Here is a 24,585-nt window from a genome sequence, read left to right on the forward strand (position 1 = left end):
TAGGAAGGAAAAAAATCCAAGGCTGTGGAGTTTTTGTATTGTAATTTGATAGATACTTTTTATACATTAAATTTCATGGAAAAATCTCGCCTAAGCTCGTAAGGCTTCAAACACATTATCGACTGGGTTTGTCAAACTTACCTAAACTGCCTGAGGTTGTGGTTATGTACTGGGTTAGGCTGTACTTAAATTGATTTTTTTCCTCCCCAATTTTTTTCGCCTATTCTCTCCCTCTCTCTCTCTCTCTCTCTCTCTCTTTCTATCTCTCTCTCTCTCCCTTTCTATCTCTCTCTCCCTCTCTCTCTCTTTCTATCTCTCCCTCCCTCTCTCTCTCTCTCTCTCCCTCTCTCTCTTTCTATCTCTCTCTCTCTTTCTCTCTCTCTCTCTCTCTCTCTCTCTCTCTCTCTCTTTCACAGTCCTAGCAAGCCTACCCCGATACTTAACCACAACCAAGTAGCGAGCAGAGCTAAGTATTATAGTTCCCCAATTTGTCCTCTTCCTCAAATCTAAAATCAGTGTGTACCTTAACCCCATACACTCACAGCGTGGCTAAACAACTGTGTAGGACACTGGAACCATCGCTACTTCTTCCTGTTCATGATCTACACTGTACTTGGCTGTGCTTTCCTTATGACTTTCGGACTGGAGATAGTATACAAGGAAGTGTACCTGGGTTATGATCCCTATGATTACTATTATGAGAGTCAGGATGAGGGAGGCGATGTTGTAGTGGGATTCCCGGTACATATAGACCATACCTTACCCAAGGTAATAAATAATTCCTCTACACAGCTTTACTCCACACACAAAAAGCCCAATGGCTTAGGCTCGAGGGAGGCGATGTTGTAGTGGGATTCCCAGTACATATAGACCATACCTTACCCAAGGTAATAAATAATTCCTCTACACAGCTTTACTCCACACACAAAAAGCCCAATCTGAGGCTTAGGCTAGAGCAGTGTTTCCCAACCTGGGCGATGGAGATTTTCATGGGGGCGATCAATAAAAGGAGCGATAAAGGGGGCGATGGCTATCTAGGGGCAAAAATGTAAGTAGGTTGTCTGTCTTTTTTGCGTTTGCGATTACTATTATGAGAGTCAGGATGAGGGGGGCGATGTTGTAGTGGGATTCCCAGTACATATAGACCATACCTTACCCAAGGTAATAAATAATTCCTCTACACAGCTTTACTCCACACACAAAAAGCCCAATCTGAGGCTTAGGCTAGCTAGAGCACCAGGCTTCTATGAATTCCTCTACAACTACCTGACAATGTCTACTTGGGCTGTGGCGTATAATATCTCTTGGTAGCGCTGTCAAACTTGACTTGGCGGGGCGAAGCGCTACCGAGCTTCTTAATAACACAAATAGGACTAATAACCTAATAGCTGTCAGCCTAGTTCCCTTGGAGGGTAGCGCGCCTGCCTTGTAAGCGCCAAGTTACGGGTTCGATTCCCGCCCGGGGCGGATTTTGTGCTAAGAAGATTAGGTTCGCTCTCGGAACGGCTGGCTTTCTCCTATCCTGTTTTCCTTCTCTCTTCGCTCTCGGAACGATAAGTCCTTAGCCGTTACAGTTTCCTCTATCAAACCTCTTAAAGACGAAAAGCCAGCCTAGTTAGCTTAGTTGGTAGTGCGTCTGCCTTGTAAGCGCTAGGCCGCGGGTTCGATTCCCGCCCGGGGCGGATTACCTACGCACCTACCAGTCTCAAAAGGTACTGAATTTTGACCTCAAGGTATCGAAGCACCTACTGAATCTTTTCAAAAGGTAGGTACCTACTGAGTGTGTTTAGAACTCAGTAGTACTTAGTTGTACATAAATCAATCTAGGTATGGGTCTCATTACCTACTCAGTACTCATTATGATGGCGGTAGAGGTTCGTGAGAACGCTTGTACGCGGGCGAAGAAAGGTTGAGAACCGCTGACAGAAGATCCTTGCATAGATAGTCACATTCAAATGCCAACCATGCACAACGCAACAGAGCAGAGCTTTTTTACAACTCTTGTGGATATCACAGCATCACCAACTGCCTCTTTTCAAACCAATCTCCATATTTCAATAATCATAATTTAAGATTATTTATTTAAGGTAATTAAAGTAGATTAAAGTAGCTACTCAATTGTCCTCACGAGGCTGAGTGCACCCCCAACTCTAAGCCGAGAGCCAAAAAAACTTCAACCCCACCGGAAATCGCTAACCGGTAATATCCAACGTGCAATCCGTGTTTCGTGAATAATTTTGAATTCGCGCGCAAAAAAGTAAACAAGCAGCGTGTCATGTGAACGCGGCCTTTTTATCAATATTGGACAAACCCCGCGAATTTTTAAATTTTGTAAACATTTTTGTAGAAAGCTTCAAAAGTGGTTCAGTGGTTGGTCTTTGGTAGTTTTTGTGTTCTTTTCTTTAAAATCCAGTAAACTTCGTTGAACTTTAAGCTCTTTTTGCCAATAGAAAGTATTCTTAACTTACAAGATAACAGTAGATTACCCTGTGTTTTATTTCCATGGTCAGAAATAAAAGAAGCTGAAAGAATCATCGCGTTGCTTCGTTAGTTAACCCTATGACCATATTTGTCCTATATTGCAGGTGTATTCGTAGCACTAGGTCTCCTGTCTATCTACCACGCTAAGATGATATCCCGGGGTGGTCAACAATATCAACATGAAAAGGATTTGATAAGTTTCATTAGCTTATGTCAAACTTCTCAAGTTCTTATTTGAATACCTACCAAATACAACCTCCTAAAAATGAGTAAACAGGGCATAGTTTGACAGAAATCATCACTTGAAGTGCCCCAAAATGAGGACTCGGATAAAAAATCTCTGCTCTTCTTTATGTGCTGCTCCAGTGATGTTAAGGTATGCATAATCCAATAGATAGTTCCTTTTGAATTTACTGGGCCATTTTGAGTCAAATGACCCAAGGAATATGTTATTTATCTCTTCCAAATGGCTTTGTGAACTCAAACCACCAACCTCCAGATCCTAGTTCCACTGTTCTAACCACTACGACACTACAGAGTACAGAGGTTGGTGTCTCAAATAATATTCTACAACTAAAAACTACTATTTATTGTTTAAAATTACAACATATAAACCTCTGACAGGTCTTGTTGTGTAGGACACTGGAACCATCGCTACTTCTTCCTGTTCATGATCTACACTGTACTTGGCTGTGCATTCCTTATGACTTTCGGACTGGCAAAGTAGCTACTCAATTGTCCTCACGAGGCTGAGTGCACCCCCAACTCTAAGCAGAGAGCCAAAAAAACTTCAACCCCACCGGAAATCGCTAACCGTGCAACCAAGCGCGTTGCTTCGTTAGTTAACCGTGCCCTATGACCATATTTGTCCTATATTGCAGGTGTATTCGTAGTGCGTTGCTTCGTTAGTTAACCGTGCCCTATGACCATATTTGTCCTATATTGCAGGTGTATTCGTAGCACTAGGTCTCCTATCTATCTACCACGCTAAGATGATATCCCGGGGTGAAACCAGCATAGAAGCCCTCATCAACAAATTAGAAGCCAAAAAGGCCGACTCAGAAGGCCGCATCTACGCCAACCCGTACAACTTCGGCCGACATACGAATTGGCGGCTCTTCCTAGGGTTATTCCATGGCCGTAGCTTTTTATCCCGGGGTGAAACCAGCATAGAAGCCCTCATCAACAAGTTGGAAGCCAAAAAGGCCGACTCCGAAGGCCGCATCTACGCCAACCCGTACAACTTCGGCCGACATACGAATTGGCGGCTCTTCCTAGGGTTATTCCATGGCCGTAGCTTTTGGCGGCATGTGCTTCTACCTTCTGGTCACAAGCCGCTGGGTGATGGCCTCACTTGGACATCGACCTATTCGCCCCTGGCGGACAATATTGGAACTCATTTCACATGGCCAGTGTCGTGTCGGTGTGGGGTGAAGAAAATCGATTGAATCAGTGGAGGTTAGTGTGTGCATACGTGGGACGTGAGAGCAGAATCTCAACAGAAGCGGAAAATCAAGTTGTTGTTGTTATTTTTTTTTTCTTTCTTTCTTAAAACTCGATTATTTTGACGATATTCAACAACTGATGGGCTGCTCTTCCTGCCAACAACTAAAGAGAGCAGCAACAGACAGACATGATTGGTTACACCGACAAGACCTTGCCTTTAGATCTTGATAATGAAAAAAAAAAAGATTTGTAAGAGGGAACTGTAACTAATAAAATCTTATCGTCTCAAAATCGAAGAGAAGAGGACATAATACCGTTCCGAGGACGAACCTGATTTCTCAATTATTTAGCCTTAAGATACATGGTATCTTAAGGCTAAATAATTGAGAAATCACACTGATTGATCTCAGGTACCATAAGCGTTGTACAAAACAATACAGAACCTAATCTGTTTAGATAAAATCCTCCCCGGGCGGGAATCGAACCCGCGATCTAGCGCTTACAAAGCAAACGCGCTACCTTCCAAGCTAACTAAGCTGGTTAGCTTTAGAATTATTTAAGGCTTTTGAAAGTGGTTGGCTTGACAGTATAAAAAGTCCTAGCTGACATTGTAAATAAGAAAAATAATTTTAATTTGTTTACATTCTGTGATTTAAAATTTTAATTCATATAATTTAATTGTAGGTATATTTTTTTCTCATGTAAATATTTTTTACATTTTTTTATTACTTTTACATATTTTGCAGAATGGATTCCTTCCTTGATATCATTAGTTTACCTTCCTTGTGTAAATTATACTTAGTTTAGTTTACTTAGCTCACGGAAAAATAAACTCACCTTGTACTTTTTTGGAATTTTAATTGATCTTGTTCTTATTAGATTTATTTATTGAAATTTCTAGCAGAGAGGAAACGCTGCATACATCCTAGGGAAGGGGAGAAATTTTAGTGAACTTCTTATATTTAAATAAATAAATATCATATCTATTTCTAGTTAGGATTCATGCAAAATCGAAATATGCGAGTGTAAATTTGCTGTCGATGGTGGACATCGCATCGAACTGGTTGTAGCACATCTGTTCCAGTACTCCAGTAGTTGTAACGTATATAATCTTGTGAGGGTGTAGAGGAAGATGAGGTAAAGTGAGACACCTCTATTTTTTGATAATAAACGGATCGTCCGGCAGTTTCTCGGATTGCATAAGTTGCTGTAGTTCCTCTAGTGTAAGCGCGCCCTGATGAGATTTCCAGTAGTTGTAACATATAATCTTGTGATGTAGAGGAAGATGGGGTAAAGTGAGACACCTCTATTTTTTGATAATAAACGGATCATCCGGCAGTTTCTCGGATTGCATAAGTTGCTGTAGTTCCTCTAGTGTAAGCGCGCCCTGATGAGATTTCTGTTCCAGTAGTTGTAGCATATAATCTTGTGAGGGTGTAGGGGAAGGTGACACCCCATTGGGATGGATAGACACCTGAGAGTTGTAGCATATAATCTTGTGAGGGTGTAGGGGAAGGTGACACCCCATTGGGATGGATAGACACCTGAGGTAGATGTTCTGGGGTGTAGTAGGGGTAGTCGAAGGAGTAGGGGTGGGGGGTGGTAGAGTAGGAGGGAGGGGAGGGAGGTCGGGTAGGGCGAGGAGAGAGGGAGGCGGTGGTGCTTCGTTCCTGAGTGCCGCCCGTGTGGTCTACACCTAAAGAGAGGGGAGGGAGAATAAAATTGTGTTTAAATAGAGGTTCAATGAATTATTGTAGCCTCGTAAAATGTTCATTCCCACCCACATAAGTTCAATAAAGAGAACTGTTACAACGGAGGTCTTATCGTCCCGAAATCGAAGAGCGCTGCAGCACAGGCTAGAAGAAAGCCAGCCGTTCCGAGAACGAACCTTACCTGTTAAGATAAAGTTCGCCCCGGGCGGGAATCGAACCCGCTATCTTCCGCAGACGAGCAACCCTCCAAACTCCGGCACGTCCTTATCCGTGGTACAAGCTCCAGCTTTTACGGATGGGTATACCATTTATTAAATATTTTTTTATTGAGAGATTTGTATCGAATAACAAATAAATAGAAACTTCTTAAATGAATAATAATAATTAATAAAAGCTAACATGTCTGGAAAAAGTGGAAATGGGTACTTACTGGATTGAGGTACTTGAATATACTTGGGTATTTGAATATACTTGTGCACGGGATAAGGCATAGGTTTGGGTACTTACTAGCTCAAGAAAACAAGTACATACATACCAATTTTATATGATTGTAAATAATTGATTTCCGAAATACCACCATAGTTCAATACTTATTCGACAAACAATAGGTAAATCTAACAACCTAAGTTTCAATATCGTGCGTTCACATAATATAAAAAGTAAAAAGTAAAGATAGAATATATGTTTGTTTATCCTACTTTTTAAAAAGTAAATTTAGGATATTTTTTCATCCTACCTTTTTTTACGTAAATTAGAATATTTTTCATTCTACTTTTTTTACGTAAATTAGATTATTTTTCATTCTACTTTTTTTTACGTAAATTAGAATATTTCTCATTCTACTTGTTTACTTTCTATTATTCTACGTAAATTAGAATATTTTTCATTCTACTTTTAAAAAAGTAAATTTTCTAATATGTATTTTTGATTCCCGCAAATATTTAACATATTGTGAGAGTCATTCGTTTCTACAATTTCGTTTCATCAGCTGCCTGCTGTCTTTTTACAAAAATTGTAAACAAAACAAAATAATCAGTGTGATTTCTCAATTATTTAGCCTTAAGATACCATGTTTTTTACTTACAATTACACGAACAATATTACATCTTCCAACACATAAAAGAAGAAGGCCAGGACAAATTCCTGAATATTGCTACAGACTTCCATAATAAACGAACATTTGAAATACTCCGCGCCAAACAAAACCTACAACGTCCCCCTTAGAACATATTTGAATATACTTGTGCACGGGATAAGGCATAGGATTGAGTACTTACTAGATTGAGGTACTTGAATATACTTGGGCATTTGAATATACTTGTGCACGGGATAAGGCATAAGATTGAGTACTTACTAGATTGAGGTACTTGAATATACTTGGGTATTTGAATATACTTGTGCACGGGATAAGGCATAGGTTTGGGTACTGGGACTGCCACGGGGACTGCAATGTGTTTGGTTACCTCCACGAAGTATGGCTTCTCGATCTGAACCTGTAAGAACGATATAGCGCCATAGGTTTGAGTACTTACTAGATTGAGGCACTTGAATATACTTGGGTATTTGAATATACTTGTGCACAGGATAAGGCATAGGATTGAGTACTTACTAGATTGAGGTACTTGAATATACTTGTGCACGGGATAAGGCATAGGATTGAGTACTTACTAGATTGAGGCACTTGAATATACTTGGGTATTTGAATATACTTGTGCACAGGATAAGGCCAGTAGGTAATCAACTAATCAAGAAAAGTTGGGACATGGCAGGACCTATTATTTTTGGACGTCCAGAGGGTGTTATACCTCAATCCTTCCACTGTGAGACCACTCCTATCTGATGGTCTCTACGGGGCAGGGCCACATTTAAGGGGGGGCCGACAAAATCCTGGCTACGGCCCTGCATATGGACTCCTTAAAATCTGTTCGGAATCAAAATCTAATGAAAAACTTTCCTTTAAGTGACGAAGATTTTTGACAGAAAGCCAGCCGTTCCGAGAGACCGAGAACAAACTGCACGGGATAAGGCATAGGATTGGGTACTTACTAGATTGAGGCACTTGAATATACTTGGGTATTTGAATATACTTGTGCACGGGATAAGGCATAGGATTGAGGTATTTGAATGTACTTGTGCACGGGATAAGGCATAGGCTTGGGTACTTACTAGATTGAGGTACTTGAATATACTTGGGTATTTGAATATACTTGTGCACGGGATAAGGCATAGGTTTGGGTACTGGGACTGCTACGGGGACTGCAATGTGTTTGGTTACCTCCACGAAGTATGGCTTCTCGATCTGAACCTGTAAGAACGATAGCGCTGTCAAACTTTCTTGACTTGGCGGGGCGGAGCGCTACCGCGCTTCTCAATATCGGATAGGAGTCAGATATTTTTACTTTCCAAATTGTTCGTGTATGGCAGGTCGGAGTAGATCTCTTTGAGAACCAGAAGCATGGTGTCGTTCGATTCCCTGCGAGGGAAAGAAAAAACATGTTAGTCCATTGATTTTCTTCAAGAGGTTTGATAGCGGGAATTGTAACTGCTAAGGTCTTATCGTCCCGAAAGCGAAGAGGGAAGGAAGACAGGATAGGAGAAAGAAAGCAGTTCCGAGAACGAACCCCATCTGTTTAGGATAAATCCGCCTCGGGTGGGAATGTAACCCACGGTTTAGCACTTGCTACGCAAACGCGTTACCCTCCGAGGTAACTGGACCGGCTTGGTAAATTGCAAAGTAGTACCTAACATGCCTAGAAAAGCAGCTGTAGCAAAGTTCCGACTGTTAACCGGCCATGATTGCCTAGCAGAACATCTTCACAGAATTGGTTGTATGGATTATCTTTTATGTCCCTTACAAACTCCTATGAACGCGAGTCACTTGTCTAATTGTCCTGCCATAGAAGTCAGTAAAGATATTGTAGAGAAATACTGCAATGCTCGGGGAAAAATGACCTGATAGTTAACACCTCCTGCATTTGAAAACAACTACATACTATTCTACGTACCAAACGTAGATAAATAGCTACTTACCAATAACATACATGACTACTCAAGGCGAACAAATACTCATTGAAATAAGCGAAACAAACAGTGTTTGACTACGGGGCCTATTTCACGAAATACAACACATTTCTGCACTCTGAAAAACGCTTTTTTTAAGTTCAATTTTTGTAGAGGGCAGAGTTCGGAATGTGCATTGCTTCGAGAAATAGGCCCCTAATACTTCCCCTTGTAGCAGTGAAGGTTCTTGAAAGAGTGTGTTACAAGTTTTAAGATCTGACTTTAAACTCACTCTACACATTTAACTCGCTCTTCAACTCCCTATGGTTATAGGTATACGGAGTTAGGAACTGACTCAATAACTGAGTAGTTCTTTTTTACCTCACTCACTCTTTACATTTCTTTACCCTGCATTTAGTCCTTTGAGGAATAGTTTTCTTTACAGCTCACTCACTCTCTACAGTCTAAACGTTTACCTCACCCTTCAACTCCCTGTGGGTAAAGGTATAGTTAGGATCTGACTCGTTAGCTGAGTAGTTCACTGGAAAAGAGTAGTTCTTTTTTACAACTCACTCTCTCTTTGTACTTAGTTGCACTTCTCTACCCTACATATAGTCAACTGAAAAGATTAGTTTTCTTTACAGCTCAGTTACTCTCTACACATACCTCATTCACTCACTCTAACAACCAACTCTCACCGAAACCGAAACAACCTCACCGAAATAAAAACGGCGGTGGAACACTCATCTTTTTAAACAACCAAACAACCAACTCTCTACATACGCACTCACTGATCACTGGTTACATTTTCCTCACATAGGCATTGGTCGGAGGAAGAGCGCCTGATATGGAACCCTCTGTAGGGAATACGGGAAGCTGCCTCTATAGGACTCCCACCCTGGAACCCTCTGTAGGGGAAGTTGCCTCCATGGGACCCCCACCCTGTTCGCCTATAGGACTCCCGCCCTGGAACCCTCTGTAGGGGAAGCTGCCTCCATGGGACCCCCACCCTGTTCGTCCATATCGAAGGGTAGGATTTGTTGAGGCACTTGATTGTCGGCATCGTCGAAAGTCGATTTTTTTTTCACGATCGGATTTTGATCGACCAATAAAATCATCTGTTTACTTTCAATTCTTTTGTTTTCATTGGTTGATTTACTTGTTTACTCTTTAAAATTTTAAATGATAAGCGCGAAATTTCAAAAAGAGAAATCTACTTTTTTGCAGTTTTTGCACTTTTTGCTGAAAAATAAAACTGAAAGTGTTTTAAGTAGCAACCGTATCTGTAATTCTGTATTAAATCCACTGATAGCCTGAGGTGTTAGCCTGTATTACTCAGGTATTACGTAATCCTTAAAAAAAAAACATTAATTTTACTCTGACAGTTATGTATTGGTTCAATACTTTCACTTTCTCAGCTGTACATTATGCTGATAACATTTCAAGGCAGCATACAGAATCCATATCTTGCAGACCGTGTTAGATAAGCTGTTATATTTACTCTAGTTGTGATTTTTTGAATAATTTATTTACCTAATATGTGGGGAATATGTTATCACACAAAACACTTGACATGTGTGTATGGAACATGAACAACTAACGGTGATAAAGTGTTTTCCAATACGGAAAATATACCTGGTTGTAAAACCCTAACCTGCTGTAAGAATTAAGCCATATTGTGTGACAAAATGGTTCAATTAAGATCAAGAACTCAGACCACTCCTGAATTGAAAGATGGCCCATACTGTGTGACAAAATGGTTCAATTAAGATCAAGAACTCAGACCACTCCTGAATTGAAAGATGGTAAACAAAATGAAAGTGCCAAAAGTCTTCCAAGGACTAACCCTGCCATGTACATTGTGTTTTGCTCATTACTACTGGATCTGTTGGCATTTACAATGATCTTGCCTCTAATGCCTTCACTATTGGACCATTACCGGTTAAATGATTCACCAAATGGGCTCTATTCATGGTTGCAACACAAAGTCAAATATTTTCAAATCCTTGTTGGTGCACCCGATCAATTCAATGCTGTCCTGTTTGGGGGTAAGTTTGATTTTTTTTCTTTTTAAAAAAAAAAAAAAAAAAATATAGGGAAAAAAAAGACAAGTTTACAAAATCTTGGTAATCAAGGTTCAGGTGAGCCAAGGTTAAAGGTAATTCTTTAGTTTCTTTTCGTTTTCGGTAGTTTATTTTTATTCGTTAGGCTCTTCGTCGCCTTCTTATCTTCTATCATCATGGCAAACCATTATAATGAAAAAAATATTATTTCTAGTAGTTATAAGGTAGTGATTAAACACAGAAATAAAACTGCCCATCTAAACAAAGCCAGAGTGGCACAAACAGTAACAGCTTTTCTTGGAAAAAATGAAAAGTTTAATATACAAAGAATTAGTAGCAAACTTATGATATGTACAACAGCAACGCCTGAAACAGCGAACAAACTGGCAGCTTTCAACGATAAGGATAAAAACATAAACATATTTATCCCTTTCAATTATAATCATATGTTTGGTGTAATAAAGGGAATTGATCCTGACATTACAGATGAAGAACTCATAACAAATTTGGTAACACCTCAAGATTACACAGGTGCATTGACCTCTATTAGGAGGTTCAGATTCAGAGGCAAAAACACATCAACAGTTTCTTTATGCTTTGAAGGGAATACAATCCCTAAGAACATATTCCTATGGAATTTGATCATCGAGGTTGAACCTTATAGACCAAGAGTCTACCAATGCTCAGAATGCTTCAAACTAGGGCATCTGGTTAAGTACTGCAAGACCAAAAATAAAAAATGTGAAAATTGCCACAACATCATCTGGGAGACTCCTCATGACTGTGAAAATGCTCAACGATGCATTAACTGCAAAGAAAAACATGCTCCTTTGAATAAAGACTGCCCCGAATATGTTAAGTCTGCTAGCATTGTTAATCTCATGTTCAGCCAACAACTCACTTTCTTTGAAGCCAAATTTCTTAGAAACAATAATGGATTTAGAAATGCTATAGATCATATTCCAGCTCCATACAATGTCAACAGAAGCCATACATTGCCAAATAATCCTTATAGAAATGCTGTTCACAAACCAAGAAATTCACCACCCCCCTTCAACATTTCCATGTCAGCCATAGGAAATAATAGCTCTACTCCTGCTAATCAATATTCGGACCACCTCAAGACTGCTTCAAGTCCTCAAAAGAATACATATACATCCAGCCCTATCATTTTTGAAGACTCTGACTCAATTCCTAATACTCCTAGACCCAGACCCAATGTTTCTCAACCTTCATGTCTAAAGACACCTGAATTATCCGAGGAAATTCATGCAATAGATCACGATACCCCTGGACCTGATAATTCACAATCCCTGTGTTTGGAGAATCCAGACAAAACCAGAGAAGATCATGTAACCAATGACGATACTCCTGGACATATTCATCTTATACCCACAAGCCCTGACAAACCTGATTTATCCAAGGAAGATAGTTTAACAGATCTCAATACACCGAGACCTATTACTCCTCATCTCTCGGTCTCTGAGAAACCTCAATCAACAAACAAAGACCATTCTAAAGATAAAATTAGCCTAAATAACACTGATAATAATATACAGAGTAGCAAGAAAGCAAGACAAAGAAAACAAAATTTCAACATCCAAACTCTGAAAGAAGATACTAATGAAATTAACCTCACTGCAATTTATAATGAACATACTTATACCAAATCTCAGGGTCACGAACCACATAACTACAATACAAGAAAGAATAAAAACAAAAATAAAAATAAATATACCCCATAAATATCTACTTTTTATTAGATAGTTAAATTACTCCCATTTTACATTATTTTTATGGATACATCAAATCATGATCCAAACACATCAAACCAGTCTGACCCAAATTTCAAGGATAAGTTCTATAATAAATTCAACATCATTCAATGGAATACAAACGGATACTATAACAAACTGAATGAAATAAAATTGCTCCTTGAGAAATTTTCTCCAAAGGTTCTATGTCTTCAAGAAACTCATTTATCTGAGAAAAATGTAATTAATTTGAAAAATTTTTCGGCTTTTAGAAAAGATTTTATCAATCTCGGAAGAGCCTGTGGAGGAGTAATGATCTTGACTCACAATGATATTCACTCTGAACAAATCAATATTACATCAAATTTACAAGTAGTGGAGAGTTTGAGTCAAGCTTTAGCCTACATCAGTATTACCGACCTGTTCCTCTTTACACCAGTCAGAAATCTACCCAAGTCAAGTAAGTCTCAACATTATACATACATCATATAGTTCAGTACAAACTGTAGAACTCCGGAATAGGACCCCTACAGCCTTGTAAGCTCCGGGTCGCGGATTCGATTCCCGCCGAGGGGGAACTTTATTGTAAATGGCTGGCATCATCCTATCCCGTCCTCCTTCTCTCTTCGATTACGGGATGATAAGATCTTAGCTGTTACAGCTTCTATTAAACCTTTGAAATAAAAGTAGGTAATAATAAAAAAAAAGTCGGAGTTAAAAATTGGAACTCAGTTCGTTCGATCATTAATATTCCTGCCTTACTTCCCCTTATTTCAGAGCATGAGGAGCTGTGTGGACTAGGCCGCACGTATTTCGTGTACCTCTTCCTCTATTCGGGTCTGGAGTTTACTCTCACATTTCTCACTCACCACAAGTTCCACTACACTTCTATGCAGCAAGGCTGGATGTTCTTCGGTATAGGACTGACCATGGCTCTGCTTCAAGGGTCCTGGGTGCGACGTCTACCGAGTCACTCCATGAAGAAGACTGCCCTTCTGGTAAGTAGTACTCGCTGGTTGTATTCATCGTGGCACAACCGCTGAGTCACCTTATCTTATCAAATGATTAATTTTTGTTGTTAAAGGCCAGCCGAGTTTGCTTGGAAGATAGCACCTCCACCTTGTAAGCGATAGGTCGCGGGTTCGATTTCCGCCCGGGGCTGATTTTATTCTAAACAGATAAGGTTCGTTCTCGGAACGGCTGGCTTTAAAGGCCAGCCGAGTTTGCTTGGAAGATAGCACCTCTACCTTGTAAGCGCTAGGTCGCGGGTTCGATTTCCGCCCGGGGCTGATTTTATTCTAAACAGATAAGGTTCGTTCTCGGAACGGCTGGCATATCAAAGATAACACTACACCTTGGAAAACATCACTTAGAAAAATTCGTAACGAGGAGATTTTATTAACAAGATTGAGAATTGGCCATACTAGAATTACACACTCTTACATAAAGGCCAGCCGAGTTTGCTTGGAAGATAGCACCTCCACCTTGTAAGCGCTAGGTCGCGGGTTCGATTTCCGCCCGGGGCTGATTTTATTCTAAACAGATAAGGTTCGTTCTCGGAACGGCTGGCTTTCTCCTATACCGTCTCTTTGCTTTCGGACGTCCTTACCAATCACAGCTCCTTCTATCAATCCTCTTTGAAAAATCGTTGATACCTACTTTTTTTCTCTTGTCTGAATTATTTCTAGGAACTTATACGTAACGTTCTAATCAAATAACACTATTTCTATCTCCCCAGGGTCTCCTGATCATCATCCCCTCGTTCTTCTGCATCGGTCTGGCTAACTCCATGCTCCTCCTCTACTTTGGTCTCTTCCTGTCGCTTTCGGACGTCCTTAGCAATCACAGCTCCTTCTATCAATCCTCTTTGAAAAATCGTTGATAACTACTTTTTTTCTCTTGTCTGAATTATTTCTAGGAACTTATACGTAACGTTCTAATCAAATCACACTATTTCTCTCTCCCAGGGTCTCCTGATCATCATCCCCTCGTTCTTCTGCATCGGTCTGGCTAACTCCATGCTCCTCCTCTACTTTGGTCTCTTCCTGTTTGCCATCTCCACATCCATGGCCGTTCCGTCTACAATGACCTTAGTGTCCCAGTTCGGCTCAGACGCCCAGAAAGGTACCGTCATGGGCATTTTCCGCTCGCTGGGGGCCCTGGCGAGGGCCCTGGGGCCGGTGGTGGCATCTATATGCTACTGGTCGTTTGGCGCTACCGTCACGTATTGTTTGGGAGGGATGTGTCTGCTGTGGCCGTGGTATAATCTGCGCAAGTCTACCATCAAGTAAGGCTGGACGCTTGTTAGGAAAGTAAGACCTAAGGCGAGGTCAACGCCGCGTCGATCGTAAGCTTCCTCCATCACTTACCCTTAGAGTCCTATTTTAATGTGGTAGAATCAAATTCTCAAAAATATGAAGAAGAAATTCCAATGCGCTAGCCTAGTTCGCTTGGTTGGTAGCGCGTCTGCATTGTAAGCGCTAGGCCGCGGGTCGATTTCCGCCCGGGGCGGATTTTATCCTGAACGGATAAGGTTCGTTCTCGGAACGGCTGGCTTTCTCCTATCCTATCCCTCTTGGGGACGATAAGACTTGGGGACGACCCTCTGTCAAACCTCTTTTAAAAAAAATGTAATCTAGAGTTCCAAAGATTTCATCTTTCAAAATTGATGACCTCCTTTTTACTCTCTGTGCCAAATCAAGTGAGTTGTGTTGTTTTTTTCAATGCAGTAGAAATAGATTGACATTCCTTTACTTTCTCTACTTTAGAAACTCAAATAGGAAGGAAAAAAATCCAAGGCTGTGGAGTTTTTGTATTGTAATTTGATAGATACTTTTTATACATTAAATTTCATGGAAAAATCTCGCCTAAGCTCGTAAGGCTTCAAACACATTATCGACTGGGTTTGTCAAACTTACCTACTTTTATTTTTTGTAAATACCTAGATATTAATTAGGTTCTCATTTTGTTTATACCTAAGTACTTTTTTCGGTTTCTCTTTAGTTTAGATTTAATCATTATTGTTTTGCTTACCAAAATGACTTTTTCTTTTCTTCATTTTACTAAAAACCTATGTACCTACCTTTTGAAAAGCTAGGGGAAATTTCACCCTGCCCCAACAAAAAAAAAAAAAAAAAAAAAACTTTGAACATCCAGGTGAAATAAGAAATCCTTCTTTGAACCTTATTTTTTTATTTGAAACATTACCCTTGTTATTGAATCTATGTTGCAGGGTTCTTGGGCTCAATGTTTTCATTTCTTCAGTTTCTCACATCACCCATTGTAGGAGCCATGTCAGATGTGTTTGGGAGGAAACCTGTCATGCTCTTATGCTTGGTAAGTATCTATCACTTCAATTTTGATACCCCCTAAAAAAATGGTCTAGTCAAAACCAAAGGGAGCCAACAGGAATCCTAGATCAGTAGATCCTCATCATACCACTGTGGTACACACAAGCTGCTGGCTCCTTCAAAGAGGAGGTGTTAACACCAATTAACAAGAGAAAAAAAAGAAGAAGAAATCAGAGGAAAGACAATAAATGTGTAATATGTACATTGATTTGGAAACTAATTTCTCTTTCATTGCAATGCTTGATCTTGCTAACCATTTTGTTTATCTCTGTTTCACAGTTTGGCATAGCAAGCAGTTACGTCTTGTGGGCACTGTCCCATAGTTTTGCTATGTTTGTATTTGCAAGGTTTGTTGGGGGTTTGAGCAAAGGCAATGTGAGTCTGTCCATGGCAATAGTCACTGATGTCTCTACTGTAGCTCAGCGAGGTGTAGGTATGGTAAGTAATGTTTTGTTAGCAAAGTCATAGGTACATAGTATTTTCTGTCTGATGGTCTGGTCTGGAAACTTGATGAAGACCTTGTTTAGACTGCAAGAGTAAAGGGGCTTTTCAGTCCTATGCTGCAAGAGTAAAGGGGCTTTTCAGAGAAGGAAACATCAAATGAAATTATGTAGGTACCTATCTGTGTAACTGTTGTATTCTTAACGAGACTTTTTGGAACTCAACCAAACTGCCTGTATAAATGCTTACTATTCTGTATTGTTTACATTTTCTAATAAAAAATTGATGATACCTGTGAAAATATTACCTACATAGTATTCTTTGGTACCTTTGTACAATATGCTATAAAACCAGCAGCACATAGAACAGCAATTCTCATACCCCTGAGGGAACGCGAGAGATCCTCCGGGGAGTACGCGAAAAAAACTGTGTAATGGCGGACAAAAGAGTAACAAAAGCGAATTTTGACGGATTATCAGTGCAGTACCTACGCACCTACCAGTCTCAAAAAGTACTGAATTTTGACCTCAAGGTACAGAAGCACCTACTGAATCTTTTCAAAAGGTAGGTAGGTACCTACTGAGTGTGTTTAGAACTCAGTACCTAGTACTTAGTGGTACATAAATCAATCTCCTTAGGTATGGGTACTCGTTACCTACTCAGTAAGAAGTCAGAACTAATTATGATGGCGGTAGAGGTTCGTGAGAACGCTTGTACCCAAGGGGTACGCGGGTGAAGAAAGGTTGAGAACCGCTGACAGAAGATCCTTGCATAGATAGTCACATTCAAATGCCAACCATGCACAACTTCACTTCGGTGATAGAACGAGAACCTGGTAATAACCAACGTGCAATCCGTGTTTCGTGAATAATTTTAAATTCGCGCGCAAAAAAGTAAACAAACAGCGTGTCATGTGAACGCGGCCTTTTTATCAATATTGGACAAACCCCGCGAATTTTTAAATTTTGTAAACATTTTTGTAGAAAGCTTTCATTTTTCCATAAAATGTAATGTTATTACCAATCAAATATATAAGACCTTGTTTAGACTGCAAGAGTAAAGGGGCTTTTCAGTCCTATGCTGCAAGAGTAAAGGGGCTTTTCAGAGAAGGAAACATCAAATAATTGCAAGAATGAAACAGATTTTTTTTTTTTTTCGTTACATAGATTTGGAAATTGCAAACATTCTTTGAACAAACCTATGTTACCTTTTTTTTACCCAGAAATATTTTGCCTCAAGGCCGCTTGTTTTTTTTTACCATAATGTGAATATTGGAACAATGTATGAAACAATTGAAACATGTAGGTATTGTATCTGTATGTACCTACTTACCGATATCCTCTTCTTTTCCTCAGGCATTGGTTGGCATAGCATTCTCAGTGGGCTTTATTCTGGGTCCTCTGATTGGTGCAATATTTGCCAAGTTGTAATGGCGGACAAAAGAATAAGAAAAGCGAATTTTAACGGATTATCAGTGCAGTACCTACGCACCTACCAGTCTCAAAAGGTACTGAATTTTGACCTCAAGGTATCGAAGCAACTACTGAATCTTTTCAAAAGGTAGGTACCTACTACTGAGTGTGTTTAGAACTCAGTACCTAGTACTTAGTTGTACATAAATCAATCTAGGTATGGGTCTCATTACCTACTCAGTACTCATTATGATGGGGGTAGAGGTTTGTGAGAACGCTTGTACCCCAAGGGGTACGCGGGCGAAGAAAGGTTGAGAACCGCTGACAGAAGATCCTTGCATAGATAGTCACATTCAAATGCCAACCATGCACAACGCAACTTAACTTCGGTGATAGAACGAGAACCTGCTAATATCCAACGTGCAATCCGTGTTTCGTGAATAATTTTGAATTCGCGCGCAAAAAAGTAAACAAACAGCGTGTCATGTGAACGCGGCCTTTTTATCAATATTGGACAAACCCCGCGAGTTTTTAAATTTTGTAAACATTTTTGTAGAAAGCTTCAAAAGTGGTTCAGGCTGTGTTTATGAACAGGGCTGAGATGAGCTCGGTCGAGGTGAGATAGGATATTGTTTCTACAGTTTTGCATTGGAGTGGTAACCATAGATGTAGAACAAATAGATACGCAACTCCCCATGCCCTGCATTGTTTATATCTGAGGCAACCTCCTGATGAGTCACGTGATCGCATGAGTGGGTCACGTGATCGCATGAGTGGCAAGAAATCCAAAGTCCCATAAGACGCAATGTAATTTTCTCACTTTTCTTTCATTGATTTCGGAGAAACGAGGGATTTTCAAGAGAACTTCTATTAACCATTCGATTCAGTGGGTCTTTCTGAACAAACCCTTGGGTTTTTTTCCCTCATAAAATCAGTCGTTTCTGAGATATGATGAAATTTGGGAGACACCTTTTCGCTAGTTTTTGACCGCGAGAATTTAAATTTGTATTACGTGATAAATGATAAGACTGATAAAACTCAAGACAAGTCACTGAATACTGGTCAGGGTTGATATGTATTAACTTATTGTACTCAAGGCATTGCAGTTTGAGATTTGGCAGAGGTTTATATCATTAGATCCTTAATAATAACCTCCAAAACCCAAGTTACCTACTGACAATAGAACTTATTAGGGTCAGTGAGGAGTTATTTGAACTACCTACATAATTTATAGAGGTAGATTGGTAAGAGATTACATTCAACAATTCAACATACCAACAGTGCAAGACCAAGTCAAATCCTTGCAGAAAATTGTTTTAGGGATCAAACCCCAACTCCAGGGTAGCATAATACATATACATAATAATAGTAAATATTGCTTGTTTACCTAGTAGTGTGTACTTGTGACACTTTTACAAGGCAGACGCACTACCAACTAAGCTAACTAGGCTGGCACACCAAAATGAAAAATATTAATTTTCAATTGAAAAAAATAACAGAATCGGTTCTCCGTTGTTGCAGTTTTTACCGGTGATTGGCCAGTGTATTATTGTGGTGTATAACACTTGTCGCTTTTACACCTATAAACCCCCTATAAAAGATGCGATTCTCAAAATCCTTCTCAAAGTGAAAATTTTACCCGCACTTTTACAGCAGCATCTAAAACACCCAAGGATAACAAGCTCAGATTGTTTAAGGGGACATTTAAGTCTCATTATGACACTCATCCAAACATACTTAAAATAAGTGTGTCAACAGCTAGGAACTAGGTTATGAAAAATAGACTACCTAGGACAATAACCTAACTACATACACAAGCAAGAACCCAGTAACACTAGCAGGGTCTCCACTCCAAATTTTTAAAAATCACTAGATTCGAGGAAGTCACATGTGGACTTACTGTCAGTATTTTCTACTTCACTTCCAATCTTTGTTTGGTAATCACCACATAAATCAGAGCTATGTGATTGATGCCTGCATGGAACCTATGTATTGGGTGGTGGACAATTTTGTAGTATTCATTGGCCCTGTAAGTAAAATGCATTAAAAGTACCTGTAGTAAAAGTAGTAAAATGCATCAATTGGCTTAGGCTTTGCTATAACTATATGTAGTAATAGAAAGCAAAAAAAAAAAAAAAATGTACCTACCTGAGAAGGCAAAACTGAACTGTAAAAGTAAGAAATACACACATACGAGTAGCAGGAACCCTCGATAGTCTGAAAATAAATTAATTGGAAATTTTATGTGTGAAATAGAAAGTAATGAAAATGTCTCCTGTATTTATTTTAAAAGTGTACCTACTACCTTCAAGATTTATCAGGAAACAAAGAACCAAGCAGACAAACAAATGGGTAAGTGCAATGCAAAATAATCTAGTTCAAATGCAGAACACACAGTTCATTATTCATATACAAATACGGAACTTCCCTCTTTTATTTTTCCTCCCTCACATCTTGTATTCCTTTTCTTTCCAGGCATTTGTGGTGCTTGTGGTCACTCTAACAAGCTTCGTAGTATTTCTCAGCTATTGGATAGGTGTGCCCTTCTATTGGAATTTTTTCTCCCTCACATCTTGTATTCCTCTTCTTTCCAGGCATTTGTGGTGCTTGTGGTCACTCTAACAAGCTTCGTAGTATTTCTCAGCTATTGGATAGGTGTGCCCTTCTATTGGCATAAGAGTCCAGCCCTGACTTGTGTATTGATTGTTGTTGGGAACTGGATCCTACTCAACTATGTGTTCCACTATTATATGGGAGTAACGACCATGCCTGGCTATCCACCTCAGGTACATACACAAAAAGCCCACTCTGGGGCTTAGGTGTAGGGGCAAACAATCCTGAAAGATGGGTTAGGGTCGGGTCATACAAAGTATAAGGGGGGGAGAACTATGACCACACCAGTACACAAAAAGCTCACTCTGAGGCTTAGGTGTAGGGGCAAACAATCCTGAAAGATGGGTTAGGGTCGGGTCATACAAAGTATAAGGGGGGGAGAACTATGACCACACCATTTATCCATTATTATTATTATTATTTCTTTTTTCTTTTTCCCCCATGGATATCATATCCATATAACAATACACGGATAATCTATCTAATTAACTGAAATTTTTAACCTCCATCCTCCATTTAGCAACAAACTACTCATCTCCTCACTTTTAACCACATATATGATTACCCATCTGGGTACCGACCACGTCCAACGTTGATAAACTATAATATAAAACATACTTTTATTTTCTCCATTTCATCTGATTGTTACAGGGTGGTCTGATTCCAGAAGCCGTGAGTATTTGTAAGAAGTGTATCTCGCCCAAGTCTCCTCGTACTCATCATTGTTCTGTATGTAACCGATGTATACTCAAGATGGATCTACACGGATAATCTATCTAATTAACTGAAAGTTTTAACCTCCATTTAGCAACCAACTACTCATCTCCTCACTTATTTTAACCACATGATTACCCAGATGGTACCTGTCGCGTACTTCCTCAATACTACCACCACCACCTACAACTCGGCCCTGGAATGTCGAGTCAGTACTGCAGCAAAACATGCTGCACCAACACCAAGTACCAAGCTAAAACCAATGCGTTGATTTAGACTCTTCCCAAACGTCAAGGTGTAAGTTTCGGTTCCCTTTTCCAATCTATAAACTTTCAATTCTCCAAAACCCAGCGGCCTTTCTACATACCGAACAGTACCAACCACGTCCAACGTTGATAAACTAAAATATAAAACATACCTTCATTTTCTCCATTTCATCTGATTGTTACAGGGTGGTCTGATTCCAGAAGCGGTGAGTATTTGTAAGAAGTGTATCTCGCCCAAGTCTCCTCGTACTCATCATTGTTCTGTATGTAACCGATGTATACTCAAGATGGATCTATGGCTGAAACTTTAGATTTAGGCTCTAGGGACCTCAAAACGTGTTTTGGCACTAAAAACTGACCATCGAAAATTTGACCATATTCATAAATACATCATTACTTAATTTCATTGTTCTACATACATTATCATTATTATTATTATCATTTTCATTTATAAGAAATCGCAGTTTTAGTTACTTGGTTTATGCTTATTCATTACTCAAATTAAGAATATTAATTCTCATATTACAAACCATTTTGAGTTTGCGTGCTTATATTACCAGTAAAATAACAGCACGAAAAGCTGACATCATCATCATCATCATCATCTGAAAAATAAAACTGAAAGTGTTTTAGCAACCGTATCTGTAATATTCTGTATTAAATCCACTGATAGCCTGAGGTGTTAGCCTGTATTACTCAGGTATTACGTAATCCTTAAAAAAAAACATTAATTTTACTCTGACAGTTATGTATTGGTTCAATACTTTCACTTTCTCAGCTGTACATTATGCTGATAACATTTCAAGGCAGTATACAGAATCCATATCTTGCAGACCGTGTTAGATAAGCTGTTGTATTTACTCTAGTTGTGATTTTTTGAATAATTTATTTACCTAATATGTGGGGAATATGTTATCACACAAAACACTTGACATGTGTGTAAGCGCGAAATTTCAAAAAGAGAAATCTACTTTTTTGCAGTTTTTGCTGAAAAATAAAACTGGTGTTTTAGCAACCGTATCTGTAATTCTGTATTAAATCCACTGATAGCCTGAGGTGTCAGCCTGTATTACTCAGGTATTACGTAATCCTTAAAAAAAACATTAATTTTACTCTGACAGTTATGTATTGGTTCAATACTTTCACTTTCTCAGCTGTACATTATGCTGATAACATTTCAAGGCAGTATACAGAATCCATATCTTGCAGACCGTGTTAGATAAGCTGTTTACTCTAGTTGTGATTTTTTGAATAATTTATTTACCTAATATGTGGGGAATATGTTATCACACAAAACACTTGACATGTGTGTATGGAACATGAACAACTAACGGTGATAAAGTGTTTTCCAATACGGAAAATATACCTGGTTGTAAAACCCTAACCTGCTGTAAGAATTAAGCCATATTGTGTGACAAAATGGTTCAATTAAGATCAAGAACTCAGACCACTCCTGAATTGAAAGATGGTAAACAAAATGAAAGTGCCAAAAGTCTTCCACGGACCAACTCTGCCATGTACATTGTGTTTTGCTCATTACTACTGGATCTGTTGGCATTTACAATGATCTTGCCTCTAATGCCTTCACTATTGGACCATTACCGGTTAAATGATTCACCAAATGGGCTCTATTCATGGTTGCAACACAAAGTCAAGTATTTTCAAATCCTTGTTGGTGCACCTGAACAATTCAATGCTGTCCTGTTTGGGGGTAAGTTTGATTTTTTTTTTTTATTCAACATCATTCAATGGACCCATCCTGTTTTCCTTCTCTCTTCGCTCTCGGAACGATAAGTCCTTAGCCGTTACAGTTTCCTCTATCAAACCTCTTAAAGACGAAAAGCCAGCCTAGTTGCTTAGTTGGTAGTGCGTCTGCCTTGTAAGCGCTAGGCCGCGGGTTCGATTCCCGCCCGGGGCGGATTTTATCCTGAAAGAATCAAGCCATACTGTGTGACAAAATGGTTCAATTAAGATCAAGAACTCAGACCACTCCTGAATTGAAAGATGGTAGACAAAATGAAAGTGCCAAAAGTCTTCCAAGGACTAACCCTGCCATGTACATTGTGTTTTGCTCATTACTACTGGATCTGTTGGCATTTCGACGCCCAGAAAGGTACCGTCATGGGCATTTTCCGCTCGCTGGGGGCCCTAGCGAGGGCCCTGGGGCCGGTGGTGGCATCTATATGCTACTGGTCGTTTGGCGCTACCGTCACGTATTGTTTGGGAGGGATGTGTCTGCTGTGGCCGTGGTATAATCTGCGCAAGTCTACCATCAAGTAAGGCTGGACGCTTGTTAGGAAAGTAAGACCTAAGGCGAGGTCAACGCCGCGTCGATCGTAAGCTTCCTCCATCACTTACCCTTAGAGTCCTATTTTAATGTGGTAGAATCAAATTCTCAAAAATATGAAGAAGAAATTCCAATGCGCTAGCCTCTACCAACTAAGCTAACTAGCTAGTTAGCTTGGTTGGTAGCGCGTCTGCATTGTAAGCGCTAGGCCGCGGATCGATTTCCGCCCGGGGCGGATTTTATCCTGAACGGATAAGGTTCGTTCTCGGAACGGCTGGCTTTCTCCTATCCTATCCCTCTTGGGGACGATAAGACTTTAGCAGTTACAGTTCCCTCTGTCAAACCTCTTTTTTAAAAAATGTAATCTAGAGTTCCAAAGATTTCATCTTTCAAAATTGATGACCTCCTTTTTACTCTCTGTGCCAAATCAAGTGAGTTGTGTTGTTTTTTCAATGCAATAGAAATAGATTGACATTCCTTTATTTTCTCTACTTTAGAAACCCAAATAGGAAAGAAAAAAATCGAAGGCTGTGGAGTTTTGTATTGTAATTTGGTAGATATTTTTTTATACATTAAATTTCATGGAAAAATCTCGCTTAAGCTCGTAAGGCTTCAAACACATTATCGACTGGGTTTGTCAAACTTACCTACTTTTATTTTTTGTAAATACCTAGATATTAATTAGGTTCTCATTTTGTTTATACCTAAGTACTTTTTTCGGTTTCTCTTTAGTTTAGATTTAATCATTATTGTTTTGCTTACCAAAATGACTTTTTCTTTTCTTCATTTTACTAAAAACCTATGTACCTACCTTTTTTTTTTCTTTTTTTTTTTTTACGAAATTGAGATTATTTCCCAACAACCTATCTTTCTTATTATATCTTCCTCGCTGATTTACATACTGTACCATAATGGGTACCTAGATATTAATTAGGTTCTCATTATGTTTATACCTATGTACTTTTTTCGGTTTATCTTTATTTTAGATTTAATCATTATTGTTTTGCTTACCAAAATGACTTTTTCTTTTCTTCATTTTTACTAAG

The 24,585-nt window shown here is 39.3% G+C and overlaps 4 protein-coding genes and 1 long non-coding RNA gene across 5 annotated transcripts; 3 read left to right on the forward strand and 2 right to left on the reverse strand.

Moving 5' to 3' along the window:
* Positions 1 to 528: 528 nt before the first annotated feature.
* On the forward strand, positions 529 to 4,251 carry LOC103507374 (palmitoyltransferase ZDHHC16B-like; the record flags this gene model as incomplete). Its single annotated transcript, XM_026822247.1, has 4 exons — positions 529 to 826; positions 2,586 to 2,678; positions 3,430 to 3,533; positions 3,687 to 4,251. Coding segments are annotated over 4 exons (738 nt in total), but the record flags the coding sequence as incomplete, so codon positions are not given.
* A 414-nt stretch (positions 4,252 to 4,665) lies between these two features.
* Positions 4,666 to 7,866, reverse strand: LOC103507375. Its single transcript, XM_026822248.1, has 4 exons — positions 7,686 to 7,866; positions 6,994 to 7,302; positions 5,472 to 5,623; positions 4,666 to 5,401 (listed from the first exon to the last, which is right to left on the reverse strand). Exons 1-4 carry the CDS (start codon positions 7,864 to 7,866, stop codon positions 5,234 to 5,236), a joined length of 810 nt encoding a protein of 269 aa, XP_026678049.1. The 3' UTR covers positions 4,666 to 5,233.
* Positions 7,867 to 10,765: 2,899 nt separating this feature from the next.
* Positions 10,766 to 12,766, forward strand: LOC113466660 (putative uncharacterized protein DDB_G0285119). Its single transcript, XM_026822253.1, has one exon. The coding sequence runs from the start codon at positions 10,879 to 10,881 to the stop codon at positions 12,445 to 12,447; it is 1,569 nt and encodes a 522-aa protein (XP_026678054.1). The 5' UTR covers positions 10,766 to 10,878; the 3' UTR covers positions 12,448 to 12,766.
* LOC113466661 (major facilitator superfamily domain-containing protein 10-like) lies at positions 12,471 to 23,654 on the forward strand. The gene is made up of 5 exons (XM_026822254.1): positions 12,471 to 12,916; positions 13,234 to 13,454; positions 14,195 to 14,272; positions 14,502 to 14,580; positions 23,366 to 23,654. The coding sequence occupies exons 1-5, from the start codon at positions 12,499 to 12,501 to the stop codon at positions 23,530 to 23,532; spliced, it is 963 nt and encodes a 320-aa protein (XP_026678055.1). The 5' UTR covers positions 12,471 to 12,498; the 3' UTR covers positions 23,533 to 23,654.
* Positions 15,033 to 24,432, reverse strand: LOC113466666. The gene is made up of 2 exons (XR_003390997.1): positions 24,351 to 24,432; positions 15,033 to 15,538 (listed from the first exon to the last, which is right to left on the reverse strand). It is a non-coding gene; the product is annotated as an uncharacterized LOC113466666 (long non-coding RNA).
* Positions 24,433 to 24,585: the final 153 nt, after the last annotated feature.

Source organism: Diaphorina citri, unplaced genomic scaffold (genome assembly GCF_000475195.1).
Source record: "Diaphorina citri unplaced genomic scaffold, Diaci psyllid genome assembly version 1.1 scaffold309, whole genome shotgun sequence".
NCBI lineage: Eukaryota > Metazoa > Arthropoda > Insecta > Hemiptera > Psyllidae > Diaphorina > Diaphorina citri.

Coding starts and splice junctions, on each gene's coding strand:
- LOC103507375 (XM_026822248.1), bottom strand. CDS start 7,866: ATGCCTTATCCCGTGCACAAGTATATTCAAATACCCAAGTATATTCAA. Junction 7,303..7,685: donor TATTCAAGTGCCTCAATCTA/GTAAGTACCCAA, acceptor CAATCTAGTAAG/TACTCAATCCTATGCCTTAT. Junction 5,402..5,471: donor CCCCAGAACATCTACCTCAG/GTGTCTATCCAT, acceptor TACAACTCTCAG/GTGTCTATCCATCCCAATGG.
- LOC113466660 (XM_026822253.1), top strand. CDS start 10,879: ATGGCAAACCATTATAATGAAAAAAATATTATTTCTAGTAGTTATAAG.
- LOC113466661 (XM_026822254.1), top strand. CDS start 12,499: ATGGATACATCAAATCATGATCCAAACACATCAAACCAGTCTGACCCA. Junction 13,455..14,194: donor TGAAGAAGACTGCCCTTCTG/GTAAGTAGTACT, acceptor CTATCTCCCCAG/GGTCTCCTGATCATCATCCC. Junction 14,273..14,501: donor TCCTCTACTTTGGTCTCTTC/CTGTCGCTTTCG, acceptor TTTGGTCTCTTC/CTGTTTGCCATCTCCACATC.